Source organism: Hemitrygon akajei, chromosome 29 (assembly GCF_048418815.1).
Source record: "Hemitrygon akajei chromosome 29, sHemAka1.3, whole genome shotgun sequence".
Lineage (NCBI taxonomy): Eukaryota > Metazoa > Chordata > Chondrichthyes > Myliobatiformes > Dasyatidae > Hemitrygon > Hemitrygon akajei.
In genome coordinates this window covers 27,137,914-27,159,054 of record NC_133152.1, presented here as the reverse complement: position 1 = coordinate 27,159,054, position 21,141 = coordinate 27,137,914, and the positions used below count along the sequence as shown (strand labels likewise).

The window sequence follows — 21,141 nt, the reverse complement described above, 5'->3', positions numbered from 1 at the left end:
TCTCTATAAGCAACGACAAAAAAGGCTTTACAATTTGCTCATCGTGCACGACCCCTAAATATATCTATATGGTTGTGTCTAAATGTACCTAAATATATCTAAAAGGGTATACAGTATGTATCTAAATTTACGTAAATGTATCTAAATGGATGCCGTTCAATTTCTAGACCACAACTTTTTTATATTCTTGGTGGAAGTAGCTTAGACTGGTAGTCACTTTTTAGATTGGGTAATAAAAACTACTCAGGCCTACTTCAGTATGAATTACATACTTGGATTTCTGAATACCAATTGATTCATTGTAGTGGAAAATCAAAAACTGCCAATCCTGGAAAACTGAAACAAAAATCACTAAACCCTGGAAACACTCAGCTGAACCTGGCAGCATCTGTAGAAAGAGAAATAAAGATGTTCCCTCTGTTCTATTCATCTTTCCTCCACCTCTCTGCAGCTTAAAGCTAATTTCTTTGCTTGCTTTCCCAGTTCTGTCGAAGGGCTGTCAGCCTGAAATGTTAACCTCCCATTTAAAGATCTTTCAAAGACGCTGTTTGCTCTGCTTTCTCCAGCATTTTCTATTTTTCATATTGTAGTTCCTGCTTCTCTGCTCTTTAAATAGACTGTGTTTTCTGACAAATTGATCTTTGCTACACAATAAATAATTTTCTGTGAGTCATACACCCTAGGGTTTGATATAGTGTACAAAAACCTTCAGGATTCCTCACTGCCGAGGCAGTGCTTTCAAAGTCTTATCACTTGTTATATGGGAAAGTACAGCAGCACATTTTCAAAGAGCAAGGCCCTAAAACCATTGGGAGGTACATGATCTGATCATCTGTTATACTGCTTTTGGCTAAAGGATGTAGTAACCCCATTGCACTTCTCTCAAGGGCACCCAAAGACTCACCAGAGAGGGCAGACAGCTCCTCACCTTCAGTGTAATACCATGCTATAAATCTGAATTATATACTCAATTTCTTGAACATTAGCTTGAATCCCTGCTGACTCAGAGGGAATAATGCTACTTCTGAGCCAATGTTAATGCATCTTATTAATATACAAGTACAAGCCTTTTCGACAAGCAAAAGAATGAATTTTTAACTGAATTCTCACCAAGTTATCTTCCCAATTCCAGTGGATCAAGGATGGATCGATGCTGATCTTTCTAGCAGATGGCACGTATGAACCAATAGACTTGAAGTGGACTCCTGCTCCTGTCCGTTCCCATGAAACAATGTCATAGCCAGCTGGTGGGTCTCCATTCTCATCAAAGTAGAGAGTGTAATCGTGAAGCTTAAATTTCACTGTCTTTAATCTGCTGAGCAACTGACAGACAAATTTTAAACTGACTGAATGCAAGTAGATGACATCAAAATTGGACTTGGGAAGTTTAACCAAGATGATTGAAATGGCAGAGCAGACTCGATGGGCTGAATGGCCTCATTCTGCTCCTATCTCTTAATGGTCTTATGATTGATAATGTTTGTAATTATGCTCTCTTCATTACTAGAACTGTAAACATCATCTCTTTTTGGTTCACATTCTTTAATTCTTCTTGCCCAGTTTTACTTACGCAGTATCTGGTATTGTTTTCTGTCTTGTTTTTTTTTCCGTGGGTTCTTTCTCTTTATGCTAAATTAGTTGCTGAAGGCTAAGGATTTGGAAGTTAAGTTTATTCGCTAGGATAGGGTTTTCAGGATAGCTTAAAGCAATATCTGAGGTTTAGTGATTTCTTTTTAAAAGCCAGATCTTACCTACCATCGAGCCAATTTTTAATCCAGTTGGCTACCTCATGCTGGATTCCATGTAACCAAACTTTCAGGTCTAGCCTACTATGCAGGAACTGATGGAAGGCTTTGCCAAAGTCCATGTAGACGATGGTGACTGCCCTTCCCTCAGCAATTGGACTCGTCTTGGTATGGAGGGTATTTGATCGTCAGTATTGACATGGTGAACCATTGTGTGCTGTATGACACAACGGTTCCATTACTGTTAGGTTAAGGTTAGGCTTCGGGTGAGGAAGAAAACAGGCAATTAATTTTGTGTGAATAAGTGATTAGACTCAGGTAAACTTTAGAATTTTTTCAGGGTTTGTATATCAGTGTCACCCAGCTGATTAAGTACATCTTTTGATATCAAACTGAATTACTACACCTCTGCTCAATGTTGAATGAACACAGAACCAAACGAGAGCACAGATTGTTTCATTTCTTCCAGGCTGGAAAGTAAGTAACCACAATCAGACTTTAATCCTGCCTGGTGAACTGATGATACACGTTTATGATATCAGGCAGGGTTTGTGATAACACATCCCTTAATGTTCAGTAGGCTGCTAGCAATCACATATGTAGGATCAGAGTTCTGATGAACTGGGTTCACTGAAGGTCACACACTGGCTAGAATTAACAAAGGAAGCAGTAATAAACCTTTACTGAGGGCACACTTAAAGCCAAGGAACTGTGAAAAGTTACTTGAAGATAGATTTTATATTGGTAAGATGAATGGTTAAACTGATAGTTCAGTGCGCATTTGAAAACTGGCATGAGATGGTGTGGTAGAAGTTAAGCAGATGGAGTGATGGAATGGAATTAAAGGATGCTTGAGGAAGCAGATAAATGAATTTGAGGAAGAAGGTGGATTGGTAACTCCATCACTGATCAAGCTGGCTGAGTCTTTTAGTTCACCGGGGGTTACGTGGATTGTCAGCCAGGTTGGCATTTCACGTCCACAAGTCAAGGCCGATACGAGCTTGAACGCTGGTTCTACTGAATTATTTAACCTTTCTTCATGAACTCTGCAGTCCTTGAGGCTGTGAGGTGTGGAGTTCTACAATTTTCCCTCAGAAGCAATGACAGAATGGTGAAATATTCCCAAGGCAATATTATGTGTGACATGGAATTTAGAGCCGAGGCTGTTCCCATACACCAGCTTCCTTTGTCCCTCTGTGTAATGAGAGTTCTTGTTTTGGTGGGTGCTTCTAAAGAAGATTCAGTGTATTTTGCAGATGGTACATATCATAGCCAGAGTGAACAAGTTAACTATTCAGGGTGTTGGATGGGGTATAAATTTAAATGCTATTGACTGGAGGCTGGGAAAGATCGTCAAAATGAGATGCTAACCTAATGGCCTCATCCTTAACAATCTACCTACTGTCAATAGATGACTATTTTGCTAGATGGGACACTGCCCAACTCCCATCCATATTTATGATACTCCAATATCTTTCTGAGCCCAGCTGGTGGCGCAGTGACATCACCGCCAGACTCCGGAGCGTAGGTTCCCAAGCTCGAATCCAGTCGGGCCGCTCCCAGACACGCTTTCCATCCGTGCCGGGTTGAGTGTCGAGCTCGCAACTCAGCCTCGTAAAAAAAAAACAACTGTGCTGTGAGAAGGACGTGGGGGACCACTCACAAAATCTTTCCTCCAAGACAACCACTTGAAAAAATAAGTGGTCGCCGAGGCTCTGGCAGAGTATGGCACACCAAAAAAAAGTCTTTCTAAAACAGACAGATTCATGACAGACCTGGGAGATCAGAATTGAGTGCCAATAAGGCACAGTGGACTATTAGTAAAGGAACTGTGTTTTGTCACAGCCTGGCAGGTCCTTGATTCTCCACTGCCACCAGACCAAGAGAACAAGAGAATAAAAAGTGTGGAAGAGCATTGCAGGAGCAGCATTGGTAAAACAGTGAAGCTACAACATATAACTAGACACCTGCTATATAGTGACAGCAGCATGATACAGACTGACACACATACTCAGAAATAAAGGGCTAGAATCTCTAAAGTTCTGCCAGATCCAGGCGTGACTGGTGAATGAAAAGAACACACAGAAACAGAAATAAGAACAGGAACAGGCCTCATGACGTCCACCTCATCAAAGTTACTCCTCCATTCAATACAATCATGGCTGATTGAAGCCGCCCTCAACTCCATTTCTGTGCCAAACCCCCTGTAAACCTCAATACCCTGACCTTTCAGAAATGTATCTACCTCCACTTTAAACACGCCAAATAAGCTAGCCTCTACAACTCTCTGGGTAGGGAATTCCATAGATTCACTGCCATCTGCAAGAAAAATCATTTCCTCTCTTAAAGAAACTTTAAAATGCTAGCTTCATTCTCTCGAGGTCCAACACCTACCTTACTTCTCTAAAGGTCCCAAACCTACTCTTTTCACTTTCTTTCTATTTTTATATCCATAGCAACACATTGATATTACACACAGGCTTACATGCAAAATCAATTTTCTCCCTTCTTCTGAGTTTTCTTTTACTCCTGGATCCTCAAAATTTCTCAGACCTCTGACCTGTCACCAGCCCTTGCCACTCAATTTAACCTTATTCTCAACTTCCTTTGTTAAGCACAGATTGTGCCTGTTTCTGACTGGGATAAATTCCCGCATAGTGTTACAGACCAGCTGCTTGGTTGCCTATGGCTGTTCATCTCCTGACCTATTTTCTATTTTCCTAGTGCACCTTAAACAATTCTGCCTTCATGCCATTATAATTCCCCATAGTTAAGCTGAAGAAGGTTGTTTTGATTCCCCAAATCACTTCCAATGTGCAACTATGGAGACCAAAAGGCTGCGGATTCCTGAACCTGGAGGAGCTGGAGGAACTCAACAACTCTCTAACTGCTGAGTTCCTCCAGCATCTTGTTTGCTGTTTCGATTTCTATCATACTGTAGTCACTATTTCCTAAGTGATCGTTAACCACAAAATCTCTTTTTAATCCTTCCTAATTACTCATGACCAATCCCAAATAACCTGTTTTTGGATAGATTCCATAACATACTGTTCAAAAAATGAATCCCAGAAGTACTCCACAAAAATGCTTTTTCTACAAAAACCTTGCAGGTTTGGTTTGTCCAATCTAAGTAGATTAAATTTCCCACAACAGTTGCAGTTCCCTTCAAACATATCTGAGGTATTTCTCCATTTATGCTACACCAGATCAAGAGGTCATATTTTGGGAGGCCTATAGACTTCTCCCACCCTTGCCTTGCTTCCTTTGTTATTTAAGATTTTAGTTCATACTCATATGCTCAGTCTATGCTTTCGACTGCTCCAATTTGCAAATGCTGCATGCATTCAAATAAAGGCAGAAGCTTTGAATTTTTTGCAGTGTTTGCTAATTCTGTGCTCCTACTTTCGATAACTTTTTCTGCCCCGGCTTTGACTCTCCCCCTCACTCTCCTATTCTTTGATTTCCTCCAGATTTAGTAAACGTCCTGCTCTTGGAACCCTGCCACCTCCTGTTTCGTTTGAAACCGTCTCTACAACACGACCGATGCAATTTGCCAGGATACCTGTCCCAGCAGAATTCAGGTGAAGCCCATTCTAACAGAGCAGCTCTCCCCTTCCCCAGTGTCTGTACCCCATAAATCAAAAACTATTTCCACCACACCACGCTTTGAACAGTCCATCTACCTCTCTGATCTCATTTACCCTTTGCCAATTTACACATGTTTCAGGTAAAACGAGGGGTGATTGATAAGTTCGTGGCCTATGGTAGAAGGCGTCAACTTTAGAAAACCTAGCACATTTTTTTTTCAATATAGTCCCCTCCTACATAACGATTTGGATGAAGGCATAGAAAATAACATCAGCAAATTTGCTGATGATACTAAGCAGGGTGGCAGTGTGACATGTGATGAGGATGTTAGGAGAATTCAGGGTGACTTGGATAGGCTGGGTGAGTGGGCAGATACTTGGCAGATGGCGTTTAATGTGAATAAGTGTGAGGTTATCCACTTTGGGAGTAAGAACAGGAAGGCAGATTATTATCTGAACGGTATAGAGTTGGGTAAGGGAATAATACAAAGAGATCTCGGAGTCCTTGTTCATCAGTCACTGAAGGTGAGTGAGCAAGTGCAGCAGGCAGTGAAGAAGGCTAATGGAATGTTGACCTTTATTACAAAGGGAATTGAGTACAAGAGCAAGGAAATCCTCTTGCATTTGTACAGAGCCCTGGTGAGACCACACCTGGAGTATTGTGTACAGTTTTGGTCTCCAGGGTTAAGGAAGGACATCCTGGCTGTAGAGGAAGTGCAGCGTAGATTCACGAGGTTAATTCCTGGGATGTCTGGACTGTCTTACGCAGAGAGGTTAGAGAGACTGGGCTTGTACACGCTGGAATTAAGGAGATTGAGAGGGGATCTGATTGAAACATATAAGATTATTAAGGGATTGGACAAGATAAAGGCAGGAAATATGTTCCAGATGCTGGGAGAGTCCAGTACCAGAGGGCATGGTTTGAGAATAAGGGGTAGGTCATTTAGGACAGAGTTAAGGAAAAACTTCTTCTCCCAGAGAGTTGTGGGGGTCTGGAATGCACTGCCGCGGAAGGTAGTGGAGGCCAATTCTCTGGATGCTTTCAAGAAAGAGCTAGATAGGTATCTTATGGATAGGGGAATCAAGGGATATGGGGACAAGGCAGGATCCGGGTATTGATAGGAATTGATCAGCCATGATCTCAAAATGGCGGTGCAGGCTTGAAGGGCCGAATGGTCTACTTCTGCACCTATTGTCTATTGTCTATTTACACACTTAGTCCAGCAGTCGTGGAGCATACAGATCCCATCTTTGTAGAAGTCAGCGTCTTGGACCTCCAGAAAGTGGTCCACAGCAGGGGTGATTGATAAATCCGTGGCCTAAGGTAGAAAGAGATGAGTTATACAGCTCTCATTGTACACACGTGCAGTTCAACTCTGAGTGATTATGCAGAAAGTTTGAAGTTAATAACTTCCGTGGTATTTCTGTTTCAGATAATTGAAAATTGCAAGTAAGCAGTGTCTGAGAAAATGGACATCGGCCTTCGTGCAGTCATCCGCTACCTCAGTCTCAAGGGCTTATCACCCAAGGAGGTCCACTAGGGGAGGGTGAAAAATAAATGTGCTAGGTTTTCTAAAATTGACTCCTTCTACCTTAGGCCATAAACTTATCAATCACCCCTCGTATTCCAAAGATTATCACCCTCGTGATTTTGCTTTTCAATTTTGCCCCAAAATCTTCATTATTGCTGAGCAGAACTTCCTTCCTCGTCCTACCTATGAGGATAGTCCTATGTGGACCATGACAACTAAATCCTGCTGCCCACACCCCCACCATATCCCGCACCATGTTCTTCTCCAGACCTGAACAGATATCATTAATCCTAGCATCAGCCAGGCATACAGCCTTTGGGACTCTCTGTGTTTGCAGCAGAGAACAATGTCTGTTCACCAATGCCATTTTCTATGACCATTATTCTCTTTTATCCTCCCATTTCAACAGCTCCCTGTACCTTGGCACCCTGAACTATTTACATTGCCTCTCTATGACCCCAACACTTGTCCAGACAGGGAGTGTGGGCCTTGTATCTATTGGACAAAATTAAGGGCTGAGTTTTCTCTGGAACTACCCCAGGGATCCCTTTGCCTCTTTCTTCTGCAGTTACACTGTTCTGTCCCTGACCATTCATCAATTTAGAGGTAAATAATCTAAGAGGTGTCATTCCCTCTCCTTCTGTCAAAGTGTCTGGAGCTTGGACTCCAGCTCATCAACTCTAAGCTGAAGGTCCTCAAACGGCCAACACTTGCTGTAGATATGGTCACTGTTTCATTGTTTACCAAAATAGAGTCTATTAGGTCATTTATGTTGCAACTACAATGGATTGCTTGCCCTGCCACCTGTGCTATTAATTCATTGAAACACTGGACCAATCAGAATAAGCAAGCTGAAAATAAAAGATAAATACCCACTAGTCACCTACGTGGAGGCTCCTGGTAGGTGACTACTTGTCTGGGAACACCTAGATACAGTACTTAAAATTTGCACGCCACAATTAACTTTGTCCAGCCAAGATACTTCAGCAATGGCCATAATACTGGCATCACTGTATCAGCTGAGTGATGGAAACCATTATCAACACTTCCAGCAACTGGCACACTTCTCAACAATAATTTGATCACTAATGCATAGTTCGGATTCCACCAGCTCTGGACTTCAGTGCATCCTTGGTCTGAACGAGGACAGAAGTGCAGAATTCCAGTTAATTTATTTACTGAGATCCAGCTTTCCACCCCTTTGAGCTGAGCCACCCAGCAACCCCTGATTTAATCTTATCCTAATCACAGGACAACTTACAGTGACCAATTAACCTATGTCTTTGGTTTGTGGGAGGAAACCAGAGCACCTGGAGGAAACCCATGTGGTTATGGGGGGAACAAATAAACTTTTTACAGGCAGCGATGGGAACTGAACCCGGGTCGCCGGTGCAGTAAAGCATTGTGCTAACCACTACTCTGCTGAGTCATTCCCTTCAGTTCACTCTTCATTTCAAGTCAGTGTTTACAAAGTGTGGCATCAAGGAACTGAGCAGCACTCATGTCAATGGGGATTAATGGGAAAACCTTTCTACTGGTGAATCATTTGTCATTTCCTGGCACAGACGATTGCTGTAGTTGTTGCTCCAGCGCACTGCCGATGAGTCCCTCAGGACAGTGTTCAGTTCCAAATGACCTTTCATTGCTCCAGTAAAAGAATACACTCTATTATAACAGAAGTGGGTCATTTGCTGATGATTGTATGATTTTCTTTTCCACACCCAGCTCCTCAGATAATGTCATAATCAGCAATGCTGTGCAAAACGAACAAGAGGCTTGGGTTCCCATGTGTCAAGTAACACGCCTGCCACCAAAGTGCCCGATTTCCCCCATGTGAATGCCTAACCCACTGAGAGTCAACAGAATTGAATTCGCCACTGGCCAGAGTTCTAAATGGAAATACTGTGACTACAAGCGCGTTAGAAACAGAGCATTCCATCTGTATGATTCTTCTCCTGGTTCCCTGAAGCCTTTCCGCCATTTCAAGTCAAGAGTGTGATGGAATGCTCTGTACTTGCTTGGAAGGGGGCAGGTCCAATAATATTCAGGAAGTCTAGTATCATTCAGGACAAAACAGACCACTTGAATAACACCAAATCTACCAACATAAACATTCACCCTCTCCATGATCATGATCAATAAACCTGGCTTTGACTTAGACCATTAAAAAAATGTGAGATTGAGAGGAATAAAGAATAATAGCAATCGACTACAGAATGAGAAATTGAGTTTGAAGGATATGACAAGGTTGGGCTGAATAATATAAAGGGCAAGTGACATTGAAGGAGAAAGAAAATAGGTGCGACTTAGGCACGAATGCTGGATTAAGAAGACTGAGAAGATTAAGAAGATTGAGAGCTAAATTAAGAAAGTGGACGGTATTGAAGAATGGTTTCGTAGATAGAGTAAAGATATGTCAAATTTGACCGAACTCTTGCTCTGTAGAGAGCATTCTGATTAGTTGCATCCCAGCCTGGAATGGAGTCTGCAATGTACAAGGTCACAAGAGGCTGCAGAAAGTTGTCTACTCGGCCAACTTCATTCCAAGAACAACGCTCCCCACCATCAACGAAATCCTTCCTGAGGCACGGTCATTAAGGAACCTCACCACATGGAACATGCCCTCTTCTCATTACTATTGCCATGGGTAAGGTACAAGATCCTAAAGACCTACACTCAGTGATTCAGGGATAGCTTCTTTACTGCAGTCATTAGATTTCTGAATGGCCCACAAACCCATGAACACTACCTCCTTGCAACAGACATACAAAATGCTGGAGGAACTCAGCAGGCCAGGCAGCATCTATGGAAAAAAGTACAGCTGACGTTTTGGGCTGAAACCCTTCGGCAGGACTGCAGAGAAAAAGGCTGCCTACCCTGAAGAACTTTAAATCTTCCCTTCAACGGGAGTTCAGTAAAACCCTCCCTCACTGCTCCCCCTCTATGATCCCTGCTGCTCTCTTTTTTCATAGATGCTGCCTGGCCTGCTGAGTTCCTCCAGCATTTTGTGTGTGTCGCTTGGATTTCCAGCATCTGCAGATTTTCTCTTGTTTGTGATTTGAACACTACCTCTTCATTCCTTTTTTTATAACTGTTTATTTAATTTATAATTTATAGTAATTTTAATTCTTTGCACTATGCTGCAGAAACAGAATTCACCATCATATAAGACAGTGTTAACAAACGTGATTCTGATGTTGAAACAGATGGTGTTGGAGATTTAGGGCAAGGACTAAGAGGTGGAGGTAAAATGGAGAGATATGATGTGAGGTTAAGGTGAGGGATGAGGCTGAGGGAACACTGAGCGTGGATGGGATCGAGGCCTCCATTGGTCAGATCGACCATGGATGCTGCATCCTATCTCAGTACTCAAGCCGGGGCAGTACAGTAGGGAGAGCAAGCTGTTGGCCATGCAGCAGGCTCCCGTTCTCCCTGCAGTTGATGGTTCAAAAGGATTGGCAGAAACCAATACAAATTGGCACCAGTGGCTTCACGGGGGTTGCAGTCACGTTGAACTCAACATTGGACTGTCTTCAGGACTCCAGCTTTGGATTTTCCTTGGGTTTATTCCTGAAACCTTCATCACGAGTGGGTATAGCCACAAGGTTTGAGGCTGGAGTTTTCCTTCTCATAGATGAGCTGCCAACCCCTAAGCAATTGGTTTTAAGGCGCTAGGATCCTGCCTTTGCCCCTTCTCTTATCAGTAGAAATGGTTCCGCCGGGCTTAGTCGCTAAGCCACCATTTCAAGGCCAGGAGCTGGACTTGGGTTGTCAGAGGCTACTCAAGACACACACCAATGGGAGCATTTAATAAGCTGTAGGAGCTTATCCCCACAGTACCCTCACCATTCCCCTCCTCCAGACCAACTTCAAGGAACTGTGGATGGGATGGATGTGTTAAAACTAGGACAGGTTTGTTGTATTTAACAAACTTCTCATGCTTCTAACAATTTTTGAGCTCTCATAACACTGTGTAAGTGAGGAGCACACCCTACCTGCCACGGGAGGACACTCTGAGTTTTATCACAGTGTGTTGTGTTACATTGGAGCAGACTATGCAAACCATAGGCGACAGCATATACAGCTGAGTATACGTTGTATGAGATTCTCTTCTCCACATTGTACGATGAAGAGTTTAAGTACTTAGTCCACTGCCAATGACATTCACTACATCCTTGGTCACAGGTGCTTCTAGTGCCGACACACTCCCCCAGCTCCAGGTCTGGCATGATCCATGAATTAATCTCGTTCCGAGGTTTGTCTAGGAACTCCTTAAAGTGTGTCATTTTCCCTTCCTGAACTGCAATGCCTATAACAGTCCCAATAGTCTCAATATTTGGTATGTTTGCTATCTCCTCCGATGATGAAATAGATTCACTTACGATCCATACTTTGGGAGTAAGTTTTCGAACCACAGCTATACTGAAAAATACATGTGCTATTAAGCTACTGGAAAAGAGGACAGTAACGTTAACCGTGGTACTGATATTGTTGATGGCTTGGGTGATGATCTCGGGGGAAGTGGTGATGATACCCTGATATGCAATGCAGATCCCCAGTGCTGAGGCCATTTCCACCACCTTGCTGACCGCTTTGCGACCATATTCATTATCGCTACCAATGACAGCAACCCAGTTCCAGCGGAATTCCTGGATCAGTAAAGTCATGGCTTCTGCTTGATTTTTGTCACTTGGAATGGTCCGCATAAATGATGGGAAACGTATTTTATCACTCAGAATCTCACCTGATGCCAGGTAACTAATCTGTAGAAGCAAAGAGAATACCTGTATTAATGCGGCATTTCACCAACAACGAAGCCTTCACTGTGTCAGCTTATCTTGCTGCAAGTCAGAAACAGAGAAGGCACATAAATCTGTTTCATAAACACCAGAGATTCTGCAGATGCTGGAAATCCAGAGCAACACACACACAAAATACTGGAGGGTCTCAGCAGGTCAGGCAGCATCACATCGACTGTTAACTCTTTTCCATAGATGCTGCCTGGCCTATTGAATTGCTCCAGCATTTTGGGCGTGTCGCTTTGGATTTCCAGCATCTACAGAATTTCTTGTGTTTGACATTTCAGAGAAACTCAGCAGGTCAGGGAGCATCTATTGGAGAGGAGTAAGCGGTTGTTGTTTCAGGCTGAGACCATTCATCAGGACCAAATGGCCGGCCCAAGCAACCTTCTTTGGCAGCTGCTTAAGTTTTACACAATCTGGTTTACAGCAATAAGGCAACAAATGCTAAAGAGGATTGCCTAGTTCAGCCAAAGGCAGAAGCCATGATATGGGTAGATGTAGTGGAGAAAGTATGAAATTTGTAATGAGGGTTGAAGACAATATCTTCAGTTTTATGAATGCTGGAAGGATTTACAAATTGTTCAAGATTAGATGTCAATAGAGTACTTTGACAGCATAGAGGAAGTGGTGGAATTATAAGAGGTGGTACAGGCTAGAAATTGGGTGTAATGTAGCAGAATGTATTGCACAGTACATTTCAGACATGCCAGCAGATGTCACTGTGAAGGGGCAATGTGTTTCACTTCCAGTCTGAGTTGTATTTGCTATCTTCAACTAGGTGGTGGGCAGAGGAAAATCAATAATGTCTTGACCTAATGTCCTTCCCTCCAAAAGGACCACAACCTTGTCATTGGGTTTGGAGGCTTGCGTGCTTTAATGACCCAGAGAGCTATATTGGTTGGAGTCAAGGCTTTACACTTTAGCTCTTGGTAGGGTCACCCATGCCAAAAGGTCAAAGGGTAGAGGCCAGACTATGAGCGAGCCACTGGTCCTCCAGGTTCGGGGGTTCACCTCAGGGCTAACAACCCTGACTGGTCAAACAAAGTTGTTACGGAAACAGAAATAAAGAAACTTTTTATATCTGAGTGTGATGGCATTCCTTAGTCTCCACCAGGACTTGCATGATTGACAGTAGAGAAAACAGAGAGGAAGCTAGTGACATGATGAAGGAATCCCTGAACACCATCAGAGATGCAAAATCTTCAATTCTGCCCTAAACACCTGTGGTGTAACAGGCTGTAAACACCTAATGTTTTCCAAGGATGCTCATGGTCATCAAAAGCAGTTGGGTAAAATGCTCCAACAAATATCTAATTTCTTTAACATAACTAATGGATGCTTGTGTGACAATACAGAGGGCTTAGACATCTTCAGGAAGGAAGGGTCTTGACCCCTTGGGAAAAACGTCACCATAAATAGTTCAGAGGGCAAACTAAAGCAGGGACTTTAAATGAGGGAATGATTATACAGTTCATCCAAACTTTATGGTAATATCGGGGCTGCAAACTTCGACTACTGCAGTCCAAATATTAACAAGCATCATGCTTAAACTCACCTGAGGAATGAGGAAGAAGCCTAACACCCTAGCAATGATAATAGCTGTATCTGTCGTTGGTGGTCCAATAACAGCAATCACTCTGGGCCGATAGGATGTATAATTGTTTAATATCTCCACTTCGGTTCCTTCTTTGGCTGACAGGAATCTGAACATGGCTTGGATGTCCACAACCTCAAGGCAGCTGTCAGCAACATCATAGCCCAGGGTAACACCTGGCAACAGTTCAGTTGAGTTATTAATTTCCTCAATGGCATATCTCATCGCTTGGAAAGAGACAAACATCTCTGCCTTGAAAGTAGACCTAAAAGGACACGATCCGTTTCAGTTAAACTGTGATTGATAGGAAACATGGAACAGCGAACAGACCTTTTGACCCACAATATCTGTGCCAACCATACCAATTTAATTAATCCTATCCTATGGTTTACATGTAGTACTGTCCGGGACTGAGCTATAGCTGGTATTATTCCATTGTCATAGTCTAATGAATTCACGGGAATTGGCAAAAAATTGCATGTTACAAACCAATGAATTCCACAGTGAGTCGTCCATGGTCTATCTCTCTCCATTCCTTGACTATTCATGTGCCTGTCTAAAAGCCTCTTAAATGTTATTATTGCACCTGCTTCCATGCCTTCCCTGGCAGATTCTGGGTACCTATTGTTCTCTGTGTAAAGAAACCTGCCTCCTAAATCTCCTTTGATCTATCCCCCCTCTTAAAATAAGCTTCTAGTATTTGGCTTTTCCACCTTGAGAGAAAGGATCTGACTATCTACCCTACCTGTGTCCCTCATTCTTTCATATATTTCTATTCGGTCACCACCTCAGCATCTGACACTCCAGAGAAAACAGTCCAAATTTGCCCAGTCTCTCTTTATATCTAATTGCTATCTGGTTCCTGGGAAATAACTTCCACAAGTGTCAGCCATTTGGTCAGGTACTGGGACATGAAAATTGCACGGCCCTAGTCTGTCCACCTATTGATCATAAGCAAAAATGATGTGGGCAATTGATCACTACCAATGTGTCTAACAAACACAGGCTTGAGGGGAGAAAAACACCCAGCGTTGATGGGTTTTGGGAACCCCAAAAGTCACCTGCTTTTCATAGACACACAGCATTCACTACGTGTCTCAAGCTATCAAGCATTTTCCTGCGTTGCTAGAACAATGAGTATCTCCATAAAAAATCTGACCCAGTTTTAACCTGAGATGCAAATCTCCAGCAGCTGGATAGTAATGTTACAACAGTCATTGAGATTTTATGGCAAGGATCCAAGGATATGTTCAGCTGCACAAAACAACATCATTCAGGTGGGCTGCAGCTGCTGTTATCACTGATCTAAGCAAACTCAGTGTTGTGAGCCTGCCACCTGCCTGGCTAATGTTCAACTTTGAAAAAACCTGCCCGGCGATATCGAAACATTACGAAGTTCCAGGCTACGATCAGAATGTTCTGTCTCCTGCTGGGGTCTTCAGCTCTGCCGTGGGAAACCGATACCAAGTTCAGGTAGAGTGAAGGAGACTCCGCAGATGTCAAACCAAACGGTGAAATAAAGACGCATGTTGCCTGAAGTGTTATTGCTACTAGAGTCAGCAACAGTTGGACAATTCATGGTGGAATTTATGGGTTTGAAACGTGCAACTTGTTGCCAATTCCCATTAATTTATTAAGACTATGACAATGGAATAGTCCCAGAGAAAACTCAGTCCTGGATAGTGCTACATGTAAACCATCCAACTTTTTAAAATAGAATGCAATCGTTCGTAGATAATGTGTATCAAAATCTACCCACGCCCTTCACTTGGATTATAACTAAGTCTCTAACTTTCTTGATTTCTGTTATGCATTCATGCCATAGCAGTTATAGTATCTTTCCAAAGATTAGTTCCACATTAGGATATAAATTTATTCAGCTGTTACTTACTTCCCACAGCTGGGCACAACCGGCTCCGATCGATCAACGTCGTTAAATGGGAGTGTGTGAATCGGAAACAAGCCCCCAATCACATATTCTCCTGGTGCAGTTAATATCCTCGTGCATCCTTCTGGGACGACACTGACGGGCCCCAGTGTTATGGAGTAGACAAGCAGGGTAAGAAGGAGGTACATTTTTTCTGCAGGGAATACGAGAGAGAGAAAGTGCTCTCCACACATGGAGGAAGCTGATGTTTGCCATTTCCACTTTTAAAGAATACTGCACAATGGGTGGCGAGAGAGCCAGATGATTATTTGCATGGATTTGCCTAGAACTTGCTGTTTACTTAAGTTGGGTGCAATGCAGATGCGTCCCCGCCTCATCATTAACACCCCCATCACTGACCTCTAGCTGGCCCCATGGCTACTCAGGGTTGCCGTATTAATGTGGAGCGTTCAGGTACTAATTAAAATCACACCCCCACTAGGCATCCCACTCCACTGATCTCCCACAAGACCATAACACATAGGAGCAGAGTTAAGCCATTTTGGCCCATGAACCAATTATGGCCGATCCATTTCCCTCCCAGCCCGATTCTCCTGCCTTCACCCTGTTCAAGAACCTATCAATCTCCACCTTAAATAAACCCAATGACCCGGCCTCCACAGCCGCCTGTGGCAATGAATTCCACAGATTCACCACCCTCTGGCTAAAGAAATTCCACCTCATCGCCGTTCTAAACGGTCATCCTTCTATCCTGATGCTATGCCCCCGATCATGAGTATTACAGAAATTTTGTTTAAAATATAGTATTAATAAAGGAATGATAAGGGTCTAGACACAAGGTACATTTAAGAGTGTTTTGTACATCCCTTTCTCCTGTAAGTTATGGGCTTGAATGATGGATGGACCAATGAGGACAAAGAATTCCCTGGAACAGTTGATTCAACCCATAACCTTCTAACTTGTCTACCAAAACCAGACTCAATTCATTTAGCTTCCAGAATCTAAAGCACCAAGGACAGCTGGCCACCTCACTTCTTTCCTTGGCCACTACAATTCCAGCTAAAGTCATGAAGTGGTGACATATTGGGAGTGACAGAGGTCTATGTGAGAAATGACATTGTGCCAAAAGCTACAGATGTTCCAGAGTTACAATCAAATCTAATCTTCCCCTCACTTCACACCCACCACCTGATAGTCAAAACAATGAGCAGGCAGCCTGGTTGCTTGAAATCCACCCAACTCAATATCCGAATCCAACCAAAAATCAACAAGACTACGCAGGTCTGCTCATTCAACACATACCTGATACACCTAATATATATGGATTTCAGCAAGGCATTTGATAAAGTACCCCGTGCAAGGCTTATTGAGAAAGTAAGGAGGCATGGGATCCAAGGGGACATTGCTTTCTGGATCCAGAACTAGCTTGCCCACAGAAGGCAAAGAGTGGTTGTAGATGCGTCATATTCTGCATGGAGGTTGGTCACCAGTGGGGTGCCTCAGGAATCTGTTCTGGGACCCTCATTCTTCATGATTTTTATAAATGACTTGGATGAGGAAGTGGAGGGATGGGTTAGTAAGTTTGCTGATGACACAAAGGTTGGGGGTGTTGTGGATAGTGTGGGGCTGTCAGAGGTTACAGCGGGACATTGATAGGATGCAAAACTGGGCTGAGAAGTGGCAGATGGAGTTCAACCCAGATAAGTGTGAAGTGATTCATTTTGGTAGGTCAAATATGATGGCAGAGTATAGTATTAATGGTAAGACTCTTGGCAGTGTGGAGGATCGGAGGGATCTTGGGATCTGAGTCCATAGGACACTCAAAGCAGCTGCGCAGGTTGACTCTGTGGTTAAAAAGACGTATGGTGGATTGGTCTTCATCAATCATGGAATTGAATTTAGGAGCCCAAGAGGTAATGTTGCAGCTATATAGGACACTGGTCAGACCCCACTTGGACCCCACTGTGCTCAGTTCTGGTCGCCTCACTACAGGAAGGATGTGGAAGGCATAGAAAGGGTGCAGAGGAGATTTACAAAGATGTTGCCTGGATTGGGGAACATACCTTTTGAGAATAGGTTGAGTGAACTCGGCCTTTTCTCTTTGGAGCGACGGAGGATGAGAGGTGACCTGATAGAGGTGTATAAGATGATGAGAGGCACTGATTTTGTGGATAGTCAGAGGCTTTTTCCCAGGGCTGAAATGGTTGCCACAAGAGGACACAGGTTTAAGGTGCTGGGGAGTATGTACAGAAGAGATGTCAAGGGTAAGATTTTTACTCAGAGTGTGGTGAGTGCGTGGAATGGGCTGCCGGCAACAGTGGTGGAGGCAGATACGATAGAGTCTTTTAAGAGGCTTTTAGATAGGTACATGGAGCTTAGTAAAATAGAGGGCTATAGGTAAGCCTAGTAATTTCTAAGGTAGGGACATGTTCGGCACAACTTTGTGGGCCAAAGGGCCTGTATTGTGCTGTAGGTTTTCTATGTTTCTATGTTTCTGTCCTGTCGTGAGATGCTTTGGAATTCTGCACAGAAGACTGCTTTTTCCAACATTCCGAGCAGGATGACCCCTCCGATCCGGAACTGAATCCGGAGCAAATCCTTCCAGTAGAAGGCTAGAAGGAGAAGCCAAACCAGGCTGTAAAGCATGTAGATGATACAGACCACCATGTTAAACTGCAGAAAGGCAACCAATCAGACTGAATAATACTGCCATTGCATCATATTAAGTATGGGACAATTAACACTGCGTCTACAACAGACCATCCTCTACCTGTTTCTAAGTTGAAGCACGTTATTCCCCAGAAGCTCAAAGTTCAAAGTACATTTATTATCCAATAGTGTGCACTACATGCAACTTTGAGATTCATCTCCTTACAGGCAGCCACAAAGCAAAGAAACCCAATAGAACCCATTTAAAAATTGTCAAATACCCAAAACATACCAAATCGCGTAAACAATAGAAAGCAAATACCACTCAGAACAGAAGCTCACAAAAGTGAGTCCACAGCCATGAAGCCAATCATCACTGCAGCCGATTCAGGAGCCCACTTGTTGCAGGATGCAGCCTCAGCTCAGCCCAGAGATGAGTAACCCTCACAGAGCAGCCATCCCTTGCTTTCGGCCCCAAAACCCTGACCTTCTCGATCTGGCTCAGCGATAAGCCGGCCAAACCTCGTGTCATTCCTTGCTCTCAGACCCGGGCCCCGTTGCTTCGGTAGTCTCTTGGGTTCAGGCCCCACCGCCTTGACTCTCTCGCCTCAGTTCTGACACATTGAATTGGCTCCAAGTCTGCTCCAGCAATGGCCAAAGATTGGCTCCCTCCCCACTGCTAAGAAGGCAACATTAGCAGCTAACTGTAATAATAGATTATCTTCTCCATTTGCAGAATGTGCCTGCAGTTATAGATTACGTGTGAAAGTCTTTTTAACATATCCCAAGGCACACTAAGACCCACAATTTTCAGTCCCCTTTGTTCCTTCCATATCAGGATTATGTTACCTTTCTATCTTCTGACGCAGCAAACCCATGGTTGATGTGAAACTACTGTACACTTTCGGCTGTTAACCCAAGAACTGAGGTAATGCTCTTCAGCTCAGGTTAATTTTAAGAGCGACTATGCTTTGCCTTCAGCATCCCCCTCCCCTTCAAATGTTTGAGCTGACAAGAATGGGTATGGTATAGACTTAGCAAAATGATAGGTATGCTGAGTAACACACACACAAAAATGGTGGAGAAACACAGCAGTCCTGATGAAGAGTCTCACCCAAAATGTTGACTGTTGATTCCCCTCTTTAGATGCTGCCTGACCTGCTGGGTTTCCCCAGCGTTTTGTGTGTGTTGATTAGGATTTCCAGCATTTGCAGACTTGCTTGTGTATATGGCTAAATATGTTTTTCTGATACTTCAGTAGTTTCATGGCAACCATGACCAGTAGTAAACTTCTTCGACAAAAACTACACATATTGTTTTTTTTAAGTGTACCCACCAAGTGGGTTTCAAATTCATGTCTCTGGGCTTATAGATTTTACTCCTGTACTTTAAATATTCTCTCCCAAAGCCCTCAATTAGACCAGCTCATCATTCTGAAGAAGACATGCGCAGGACAATAATAAAAGAGCCATGAGCAGGCCAAATTGTCAATAAGCTGAATGTATCTTTGGACAACTACCAGACGTGTAGACCTCCTGATGACCCATTGTCTTGGACCTGTGAATCAGCAGCGAATGAATGAAACCATCCAAAGCTTGAAGGTCAGCTTCTGATAAGAGTTTGCAGCCATGCGGGACTGAATAGTTGTTGGGAAATGTATGAAAATGCATTTTGGTAAAAGGAACAATAGTGCAAGATATTATCTAAATGGGGAGAAAATTCAAACATCATAAGTGCAGAGGGACTTAGGAGTCCTTGTGCAAGACTCCCAGAAGATTAATTCACAGGTTGAGTCTGTGGTCAAGAAGGCAAATGCAATGTTGGCATTTCTTTCAAAGGAAACAGAATATAAAAGCAAGGAGATAATGCTGAGGCTTTATAAGACACTAGTCAGGATGCACTTGGAGTATTGTCAACAGTTTGGGGCCCCATGTCAGAAAGGAAGTGTTGTCATTGGATAGAGTCCAGAGAAGGTTCATGAGGATGATTCTGGGAATGAAGGGGTTAACATATAAGGAGGATTTGGCAGCTTTAGGAATTTAGAAGAATGTGGGAGGGATCTCATTGAAACCTACCGAATTTTGAAAGCACTAGATAAGGTGGATGTGGAGAGAATGTTTCCTGTGGTGGGGGTATCTAGAACTAGAGGGAACAGCCTCAAAACTGAGGGGTGGCCTTTTAGAATGGAGATGAGGAGGAATTTTTTTAGCCAGAGTAGTGAATCTGTGGAATGCTCTGCTACAGACTGCAGTGGAGGCCAAGTCCTTGGGTATATTTAAAGCAGAAGTTAATAGTTTCTTGATTGGTCAGGGCATCAAGGGATATGGTGAGAAGGCAGGTTTTAATTCAATAAGCATCATGAACGAAGCAGATGAGCTTAGAGCGTAGATCAGTACTTGGAGCTATGATGTTGTGGCCATTACAGAGACTTGGATGGTGCAGGTATAGGAATAGTTACTTAGAGTGCCAGGCTTTAGATGTTTCAGAAAGGAGGCAAAAGAGGTGGGGGCGTGACACTGCCGATTAGAGATAGTGTCACAGCTGCAGAAAAGGAGGAAGTCATGGAGAGATTGTCTACTGAGTCTCTGTGGGTGGAAGTTAGGAACAGGAAGGGGTCAATAACTCTACTGGGTGTTTTTTATAGACCACCCAATAGTAACAGGGACATCAAGGAACAGATAGGGAGACAGATTCTGGAAAGGTGTAATAATAACAGGGTTGTCATGGTGGGAGATTTTAATTTCCCAAATTTTGATTGGCATCTTCCTAGACCGAGGGGTTTAGATGGTGTGGAGTTTGTTAGGTGTGTTCAGGAAGATTTCTTGACACAATATGTAGATAAGCCTACAAGAGGAGAGGCTGTACTTGATCTGGTATTGGGAATTGAACCTGGTCAGGTGTCAGGTCTCTCAGTGGGAGAGCATTTTAGAGATAGTGATCGCAATTCTATCTTCTTTACCATAGCATTGGAGAGGGATAGGAACAGACAAGTTAGGAAAGCATTTAATTGAAGTAAGGAGAAATATGAAGCTATCAGGCAGGAAATTAGAAATATAAATTGGGAACAGATGCTCTCAGGGAAATGTACAGCAGAAATATGGCAAATGCTCAGGGGATAATTGAGTGGTGTTCTGCATAGGTATGTTCCAATGAGACAGGAAAAGGATGGTAAGTATAGGAACCATGGTGTACAAAGGCTGTTGAAGTTCTAGTCAAGAAGAAAAGAGAAGTTTACGAAAGGTTTATTGAGAAAGTAAGGAGGCATGGGATCCAAGGGGAGCTTGCTTTGTTTTTCCAGAATTCGCTTGCTCACAGAAGGCAAAGAATGGTTGTAGATGAGTCAT

General features: G+C 43.2%; 1 protein-coding gene across 1 annotated transcript in view; it reads right to left on the bottom strand.

The window, feature by feature from the left end:
- tas1r1 (taste receptor, type 1, member 1) overlaps positions 1-15,657 on the bottom strand; it is a 29,533-nt gene extending 13,876 nt beyond the window's left edge. The window contains exons 1-4 of the mRNA XM_073032494.1: positions 15,152-15,657; positions 13,222-13,525; positions 10,860-11,627; positions 1,111-1,323 (exon numbers count right to left, since the gene is read on the bottom strand). Of these exons, the coding sequence (XP_072888595.1) occupies positions 1,111-1,323; positions 10,860-11,627; positions 13,222-13,525; positions 15,152-15,381 (1,515 nt within the window). The 5' untranslated portion in view covers positions 15,382-15,657. The remainder of the gene's footprint in view (positions 1-1,110; positions 1,324-10,859; positions 11,628-13,221; positions 13,526-15,151) is intronic.
- Between the last annotated feature and the right edge of the window lie 5,484 nt (positions 15,658-21,141).